Source organism: Myiozetetes cayanensis, unplaced genomic scaffold (assembly GCF_022539395.1).
Source record: "Myiozetetes cayanensis isolate MyiCay16 unplaced genomic scaffold, myiCay2020 scf23, whole genome shotgun sequence".
NCBI lineage: Eukaryota > Metazoa > Chordata > Aves > Passeriformes > Tyrannidae > Myiozetetes > Myiozetetes cayanensis.
This window is the reverse complement of record NW_026087445.1, coordinates 6,927,753-6,936,896: the sequence shown is the minus strand read 5'-3', so window position 1 is coordinate 6,936,896 and position 9,144 is coordinate 6,927,753. Positions and strand designations below refer to the sequence as shown.

The window sequence follows — 9,144 nt, the reverse complement described above, 5'->3', positions numbered from 1 at the left end:
AGCCAAAAGGGTGAAGAAAGGTCCATATCCAAATATTTCCAGAAAGATATGTTCCCAGCAAACCCAGGATTAATACTATTTTGTATTTCTAGAACAGTTATTGCCTGAAGGCCATGCTGAAAACTGGGCTCTCATTATGCCAGTTGTTACATATATGCATATGGATTCTTTACAAGCCAGAAGGAACTGTCTAGTCTGCTCTGCACAGGACAAGGCAGATAATTTTATCTCCTGGTGTCAGTACCAGTACATGGCTGGGCTGGGCTAGATCTCTTAGAAAAGCATTCAGATCCAAGAAAAACATGAAGTTATATAGCAGCCACAAATCCATAGATCAGCTGTGCCAGTGGCCAATTCCCCTTATGCCTTTATTCTGCTTGAAATTATGCTGGTTTTGCAGCCATAGGGCTTCACTCTGCCACACTGAATTATTGAACTCCTGTGCAGATACTCATAAATCCATCATGAGGGGAAGTTCTCCAGCACAGACTGGGTGATAAAAAGCAGTCTGTATTTCTGGGGTGCCTGCTTGGAAAAACTTCTGTGAAGGGTTTGGTCCCAGCTCTGCATCCAAGCTGCCTTTTGGCTGAATCCTCGACCCTCTGATTGACACCATAATGGCCTGATTTGTGCCGTGCCAAACATGTTTATTTTCCTGGCAGCCCCGCAGCTTCTCCCCTGGGGAATATCTTGTGTTATGTGACACACTTCTGCTCGACAGGGCTGTGGTTTGAAGCAGTACCCAGAAACTCCCCGTGTCTCCAGGGAGCAGGAGAACAAGCCTGCAGCAACAACCCCCCCAGCGTGGGGGCTGCTCCCTGAATCAGCTCCTGCCCTCCTCTAATTAACGAAAGCCTGGACTTGTGTTGTCATCTCCTGCTGATTAATCCCCTTCCCCCAACATCAGAGGCAAGCTTTCCTTCTCCCCCTTGGATTGTGCAGTCTGGGGCTTGTGAGCACTGTGGGAGCTTCACAGGGATCTGCTTTCTGATCTGCTTTCCCCACCAACACCCAGTGGGGGAACTGAGGCACAGGGCAGGGAATGCCTTCCAGACTGTCACTCCTGCATGGCAGGTCTTCCTCCATTCACCACAGGGGACAATGTTGTCTTATCTGTTCTTGTGCCAAAGGAATTTGGGCTTGGAAATAGAGAGAACTGCAGGAAGAGTGAATCACCACATGTAAATAAATCACCTGCCTGGGGATCTGCCTTGTGCTCTCAAGGTATTTTCCACTCAAGCCCTGCTTGCATTAACCAAGCCTCAGAGCAGTAGCTTGTTGCCTTCCCAAGGGCCCCTTGTTCCTTCCATCTCTTTCTGCTCAGCTGGAACAGACTCATCATTCATTGTCCATCTAATTTAAGAACCCATTTGACAGGCTGTTTCTCTCCTTGTCCCAGCTGGTGTCTTGTACAGTGCCTCCATCCCCAGAGGGAAAACCTCTCTGGGGGGGTGAGAAACAGAAACTTCCAGCACTGAATATGAGTCAAGGTGGGGCCAGACCGTGATCCTCTCATTCTCCCCACTAACAAGACAAGGATCATTTCCACTAAGCCCAGACTGGGACCCTTTTTTGCTCCTATTTGGATTTCCCATAAGCCTCCCATAGGTGATGTTGCCTGACATTACTGACCAGAAAGGTCATTTTGAACCCCTTTGGTACAGTGCACTACTTATGAAAGAACTGCCCTAGTCAAACCCCCCTGGGTGACATCTGGGGCACGGAAATAAGATGGTCTTTGAGCAGACATGGACGAGGAAGGATAAGAACATCAGTTATATATTCCTTGCACAAAACCAGCTTGTGGAACAGCCACGTGCATCTGGCTGACTTAACGCAGCTAAAGCAGCACAGTGGTGGAAAGGAGCTGGAAGGCTGGGAGCTCCCTGCCAGAGCTGCTGGGTTCACTCTCCTGCCCTTTGTCTCACCTGTTCAGCCTGGGGCTCTTGGAGAAAGGGGCTGTCTCTGTGTTTTGTTCTGTGTTTGCACAGGGACTAGTCTGGGTTGCTCACTAGGGAATGTGAGATGCACAGAGTGAGTTTCTTTCTCAGTGGGGATTTGCTCTGATCTCAAAGGGCAGCTCTCAGCACAAAGGTCACTGTTTTCTCACTTGAATCCCACCTGCTCTGCTTCACCTCGCTGCCCCAGCAAGTCCCTGCGGGATCCCCAGGGGGTGGAACACTCAGGGAGCAACAGCTGCTCTCCAGGTGGAGTGACAACGACAGGACAGTGACTTCCAGGGACAGCAGGAACTGGAGAAGGAGTTACAGGAGTGGGTTGTACTTTACTCACGCAAAACCCCCAGTCCTGTAGTTCTGCTCCACACAATCAAATAATTTAGGAAAGCATCACTAGCAAAACGCATCTGAGGAGTGACATTTAAATGTCTGCCTGCCCACCCAACTCCCTCCTTTCTCCACGAGTGTTGCTGTTCTGACTTGACTTTTCTTGTGCTATATTTAGCTTAAACATAGATCCACCAAATGTTGCTGTTTCATGTAACACTAGTGTAAAACCTTAGGAATAGAGGCAGTTTTAACCAGAAATCTCTACTGCTTGTATGCCCACCTCATCCCCACTGTTCCCCCGCTGAACCTTCAGCTAATTTAAAAGCAAGCCAGATGAGTACAAATTACCTTTAGAAAGTGCTTCATTACGGTGTGTTTTTTAGTGAGTTTTGCCAGCAGCAAATTACATAGTTCTAGACCTTTTGAAGTGTGCGTTTCCCCCACTGTTGAGCACTGGCACCGTTACTATAATTAGAAGGATGTTGCTCTGTAGCAGCATCTAGTGCCAGAGCCAGAGCCCTGGCAGCACCTTTTCCTTTCCTGGCAGCGCTCCCCAGCCAGAGCTGCCGGTTCTGCTGGCCCGGAGCCACGGAAGAGGGTCAGGTGCCATGAGCTGTGCCTTGTCACTCATTCCCGCTGAGACCCGACCAGAATTGGCTGCTGGGGCCTGGGGGGGTGTGCTGGTCCCCAAAACCAGCACTGCAGCGGCCGGGAGCGCTCGGCCGTGGAGTGACGCAGCCTTCTCCCAGCTCCTGCTTCTCCTGACATCACTCTGTCATGGCTCGTGCCATCGGCCTCATGATGACAAACGATGGGTACCGGAGCCGCTCCGTTTCCAGGGCAACCACGCTGTCTCCCCGGCTCCCGCTCCAGCTCGCCGACCGTGCGCCCGCAGCTCCGGCAGCGCTTCCCCGGGGTCCCTCCGTGCCCCGTTACGGTGCCGGGTTGAGCGGGAGACGAACAGCCGGGGTTGTGTGTCCGTGCCCTGGCTGCCAGCCCTGGCATCGCCTCCTGGGGGGCTCCGCCTGGGGACAGCCCGGCGGGGCCGCGGGGGACTCGTTAAGCCACAGCCCCGAGCCCTTCTTCTATTTATATCCCGCACGGCAGCGCCGCGCCGATCCCCCCTTCCCCGGAGGGGTCTGCACAGGGCCTTCCCACGGGTCCTGCTCCCCCCGCGGCGCCCACAGCTCCCGCCTCCGCAAGCGAAAAAGCACCCAAAAAGCGGAGGGGCGCCCAGGGCTCCCGGGTGCCTCTGCAGAGGTGCCTGTGTGCTCGCCCACGGCGTGGGCACCCCGGGAGAGTTCCCCGTGTGTTCGCCCACGGCGTGGGTACCCCTGGAGAGGTGTCTGTGCGTGCTCCCACGGATGCGGGTGGCCTCGGACAGGTGCCCGTGTGCTCGCCCACGGCGCGGGCACCCCTGGAGAGGCGCCCACGAGCACCCCCGCAGCAGCAGCAGCCGCGCACCCACCCGCCGGGCCAGGGCCGGGGCCGGGGCAGCGGGGCCGGGCGGAGCCGGGAGCCGCCCCCGCCCTCCCGGTAGCGGTGCCCGCCCCGCTCCCGCCCCGCTCTCCGCTCTGCCGGCCGCGCTCCTCGCTCCGCGCTCCTCGCTCCGCGCTGGCGGCGGCTCCCCGGGGGCGGCGGGGCCCCATGGCCGGCGCGGAGCATCGCGCCCGCCCGCCGGGGCGGTGAGAGCGGCCCCGCGGGACCCGGCGCGGGCCAAGCGGCTCCCTCGGCGCGGCGCTGGGGATGTGCGCGGGGCACGATGATGATCGACACCCAGGTGAGTCGCGCCGGCCGACCCGGCGGCTTTGTCTCCCCCGGGCGCCCGGCGCGCTGCCCGCGGGCTCGGTGCCCTCCGGCGCCCTGGTTAGAGGGGGCTCAGGGCGGCCCACGCGTGTCCGCGGTGCGTGACTGATGCGTGCGCGGTGCCGGGGAGCGGGTGGGCTCTGCCGGTGGCTTCCTGGGGGTCTGTAGCTGCAAGTGCCTGTCGCTTGCTGCCTGTTGGGGTCGTGGGGCAGCGTACCTGCCAGCACCCCGGGTCTGCAGCGTGCGCTTTGGCGGCGGAAAAGCAGCAGCTTTGCGGAGAGAGAAGGAAGTCTTGTTTTTCAGTGGCTTCTTGTTTGGTTTTTTTTTTCTTTTTTTTTTTTCTTTCTGTTTGTGCGATGGGAAAGTGCGGCCGGTGTAAGAGGGGATGACGGATCGGGGATGAAAGCAAGACAGTTTGGGACGGGGTCTGGGCGCCGCTGTGCTGCTGCAGCCGCCGCTGCGCTGTGATGCTGCTGGCAGGGCTGGAGCTGCTGCGTGCTGTGCCAAGCCAGGGCCGCAGCTCTCCTGGCACCGCTCGGACCAAGTGGCATCAGGAGATCCCTTGTCTCTGCCTGTCATGTTTATGAGGCTAAAGAAGCTAAATTGAGACGAGGTGGAACTGAAGCTGTGTGCTCACAAACCCACTGGTGCTTTTGGGGCAGGGAAGTGAGAAGCAAAGGCATGAAATTTGGGGGTAGCATCAGAATGTGGTGCCTGCCTTCCTTTGGTCCTGATGCCCCTCTGACTTTATCCTTTCTATTCCTTTCCTGATGTTCCCCTCCTGATCCCAGCCCTGGGAAAGGGAAGGGAAGGGTCTGTGCTGCTGCCCTTGTGGGGGCGGTAGGAAGGTAAGTGGGCAGTGATGGCTCCTGGGAGACCAAGAATGAATAAAGGGAAGGGCTGATGCTGTGCTGGAGAAGTGGGCTGGGATCCATTTTTGGACTGGAAAATGTGCATTCCAGAGCCACCTCCTGCACCCTGGTCTGGGCCTCATTCACCTTGATCCAGCCCAATAAACAAAAGGTGAATTAGCTCTGTTGGGGGTAAAGTGCGTGAGGCGGGCTCTGGTGCCAGCATGTGCATGTGCTGGATGGTGGCACAGCCCTTTGGGAAAGGGGATTGGCAACCAAAATACTGGAGCTTGGGTCCTGACCCTGCCAAGGGTCAAGAGTTCTCTGTCACCGTGGCTGTGGACTGGGAAGAATGATCTTGCTGGGAGATCCAGACAATTACAGGTGTAACGTTGTCCAGAAAAAGATGTACAGGGCTCAGCCTCCCAGGCTGGGGAATGCACGTTGCATCCTATAGAGCACTTTGCATTAAGGTCTCAATTTCAGCCTTCCTGTCACTTTTTATACTTATCCCCCTTTCATATATGGGTAAACTGGGGCACATAGAGGTGTTTGCACCAAACCCAGGATCTTGTGTGTGTGTGGTGGTGTTACAGTGGAGAGCACAGGTTAGAAGTCCTGATCCTGCCTGCTTGAAGATGATGAGCCACTCTGTTGTTTACAGGGTGCAATTCATTGAGGTCCCATCATTTGTGACTTACCAGTGAGGAGGAATTTCCAGCTGCACCCACAGCCCCACCCTGCCAGTTCTTATGGCTGTTACAGCTACGTTTTTCATGCCTCGTAAATGTTTCTCTCCCCGGTTGCTAAGGGAAAGACCCACACAAACAACTGGGAAAACTGAGTGCTGGAAAGTAAATAAGCTGAGCAAACAGGCAGAGGTTTTTTTTGTTGTTTTTCATCTCCAAGTGCTGCAGGTGTGTTGTTCCAGGTGTCCCTGACATGTGAAAGCAAAGGTTCACGGCCAAGGGCGAATTTCAGCCTTTAAAAGGGAAACCTGCACGTGAGCTGGGTCAGAAGGTGGCTTCCACCCTGAACCAAGCTCCCAGAGCTGCAGACTCATCCCCCTCTCTCCCGTTCTGGCCGTTTGGGCAGGAGAAGGGAGCAGATGGTGGACGAGCAGTCTTGGGGCTGGCTGAGGACAGGACACAGAGTGCCTGAGTGCAGGCAAGCAAAGCTGGAGCTGGATTTCTTTCTGTCTTTCCCTGTCAACTGCTCCCTGTGTCTGAAGTGACTCCAATGGCTCGGAGTTAACTCTTGGTGTTGCTCTGTGGGGGTAGGAGGGTGAGCTGGCAACAAGTGACAGCGAGTGAGGGTCCAGCTGGCAGCAGGGGCTGGGAGGCAGCAGGTGGGGAGATGCAAAGTCCCTCCCTGGCGTGGTACAGCCGCTCCATCTGGAGCTCCCACTCACGCCTCTGTCTGTGTGCCTGCAGACAGGGCTGATCAGAGGCTGCAGCGACTGCTGCAGGCTCCAGAATAAATCTCTGGGACACTGTAATGATTGATCTGACATCCTGTAGCTCAGTGCAGTTTATTATCTTCAGTGTCAGTTTGCTTTGAGATTTCTCCTTAAGTGAAGAAATGAGGGGCTTTTCAGGACTGTGTTTATTCTGGGCATGTTCAGGGTTGTGTTTTTCCGCTCCTTGCAGTGTTTTCACTGTGCCATTCCCTACCCAGTGCCTGGATCTCGAGAACCAGGGGCCCTGGTTTTGGGTGGTAATCTTCAGAGTAATCTGCACTATCCATCAACATGGATTTTTGCTTCTGATACCTTTCCCATTGCTATAGCAACACACGTCTGACGGAGGAACCAGCGCGCTTTCCAGGCCATGTACACAGGGAAACTGCTTCACCTGCCCCCAAGCTGCAATCACTTGTGGAACAGGGCTGGTTAACTGGCAACTGCACACAGCTGCTGGGGCTGGAGGAGCAGGGAGGCTGCTATTAACTCCCTCAGGCTGACCCTGCTCTCCCAGGTGTCACCACTATCTGGGGTTCTGTGAGATATCAGGGTGACAAAGTACAGGGAGATGGGGAGTGCACGGTGTCTAGTGCCAGGATCTGGGACTTCCCTCCAAAGGAGATGCTTGGCATGGTGTCAAATAGCTTCCCGAGGCTCGGTGAGTGTTAGGGAGGCTGTTCCCCTCTTCCCCCCTCCCCTTCCCTATGGAGAGGCTGGGAGATGTGCCTCGCCTGCAGGGTGCTGATGGAGGAGGGGGGGTTGTTTGCCTGATTTTGCCAAGTGAGCTTCGTTTCCTCCTCCTTCACACACCGTGGTCCCTGAATGGACTCTGGAACTCTCTCTTGTTCTGCTCTGCCTTCCCCATCCTGCTGTCCTTTGCTTTCTGTGCAAGCCAGAGGCTGTTCAGCTGCGGGTGGCCATCGGGACAGCTGTAGGGTTGCCTTCTCGTTGCAGTGATGCTGCTGCCTCTTTGCCTGGCTCGGTGCTGGCTGGGGACACCGTGGTGAGCGGTGTGAGCTGTGTCAGCCCCTGTAAGCCCTGAGTGGGCAGGCCCCGGGCTGCCCGGAGCCCAGCGGGGCTGTGCAGCAGATGGCACTGTTGTTTTCCCTATGAGTTACTGCCTTGGCTTTGCCTTCACCGGTGCTGGGAAGGGTCAGTGGTGATGGCAGCAGGGACATGGCAGGCGTCCAGCTCTCTGGGAAAGCCCAGCACGCCGAGCTGGGCTCCCTGCAGGGAGCAGATCTGCCCAGCAGAGCTCACCCAGGAGGTGCCGCGCTTGGCTTCGTGGTGAGGAGTAACATGAGCCAGCCCCATCCTTGGAGACCTCAGGCCCAGTCCCAAAGCCGCTGTGGGCCTGCTGCGAGACCTCAGCAAGGCCGTGCCAATCGCCACATCCCTCCTATAAAAAGAAATCCCTGATCCACAGCTCCCTTTTGTGCTTGTCCCCACTGTCACCAGTCAACCCATCCCCCCCAGCACTCAGGAAACAAGAGGCGAACGCGTGACCTTTCCATCAGCCCGGGGTGGCTGGGAGAGGTGCCTGTGCTGCTTTCCAGGCTGCCACATCCGTGCTGTCAGTGCCGGCGTAGGAACCTTTCCCGGTGCCCGGGGCAGGTGTCGGACACGCCGTGTCCCTGCCCTGCTGGCTGGCACAGTGCCCGCGTTCAGGGGTGGCCGTGGCAGCTGCTGGCAGCTGTTTGGGTGCCGAGCTGCCTCCCAGACAAACATCCCTCCTGCTCTGCCTGGGATCCTGGCTGCCGAGGGAGCCTCCAGATGTTAGCAGGTTTTCCTGCTGGGATCGCCCCGAGTCCAGCCTTGCGTGACCTCCCGCGGGAGGGGTTGGGGGGGGGTCACCCATCTGTTTTCCTTGAGGATTTGCAATTTTAAGCCACTCGATTTCTTGGGGACCTTTTGGCTCCCAAGGCACCCCGGGTGTTGCTGTGTGCTCGCCCTCGGCCGCCCAGAGCTCTGGGCCGGGTCCCTGCGGGGCGTCCCCGTGGATATTCTCTTTCTCCGCCTGATATTCCCCAACACTGTGAGTTTTGGCTGCGGGTCAAAGGCAGTGTTTGTAGACATGAGCTGACGTCAAAGGCAGCTCGGTGGTGGTGTGCTGGGGGATCACAGAGTTTCCACTCCCTCGAGGCCCCGGGAGCGCAGCAGGAGTTCATCCTCTCCAAAGATTTCCAGCCTCCCGGTGCCCCCGGGTTTGCTGGGCTGTGCTCTGCTGTGGGCCCGTGGGCTCCTGCCTCCTGTGCTTGGGGCTGGTGAACCTCACGTGCTCCCTGGAGAAGGTGTGGCTGCAATCCAGTGTCCTTCACCACCCTGCCTGGAGAGGGATTTCAAAGACAAGGGGAAGGAAGAGGCAGAGTGAGGGGATGGAGAGAAGGAAAGGGTGCAGCGGTGCCCTGATGGGTTAGTGAGGGTGGAGAAGCTCTTCCTTGGTCTGTCCTGCGTTGTGTAGGATTTGGAGAAAATCAGAAGCTTTAGATGTGACATCAGAGCTCTGGGATGTCAAAACATCACAGATAAGGCCCTGCACTTCCCTCTAGGCTCTAGAAAAGAAAGGAGAGAAAATGAGTGAGGTGTGGTGCAGACATTGACTGCTGTGGGATGGACAGTGCTGTTACAGGGGATCATTGGTGATGGGAGAAGCACTCCTGGCATCCTGGAAGGGTCATGCAGCTGGGATGCAGGTTACTGGCACAGCCTAGGGGTGATGCTCTGCCCAGGGTTCAGG

General features: G+C 56.8%; 1 protein-coding gene across 1 annotated transcript in view; it reads left to right on the top strand.

Moving 5' to 3' along the window:
• The first annotated feature begins 3,902 nt into the window (after window positions 1-3,902).
• The window catches only part of RALGDS (ral guanine nucleotide dissociation stimulator), a 57,123-nt gene continuing 51,881 nt past the window's right edge, over window positions 3,903-9,144 (top strand). The window contains exon 1 of the mRNA XM_050320074.1: window positions 3,903-4,068. Coding sequence (XP_050176031.1) covers window positions 4,051-4,068 — 18 coding nt within the window. The 5' untranslated portion in view covers window positions 3,903-4,050. The remainder of the gene's footprint in view (window positions 4,069-9,144) is intronic.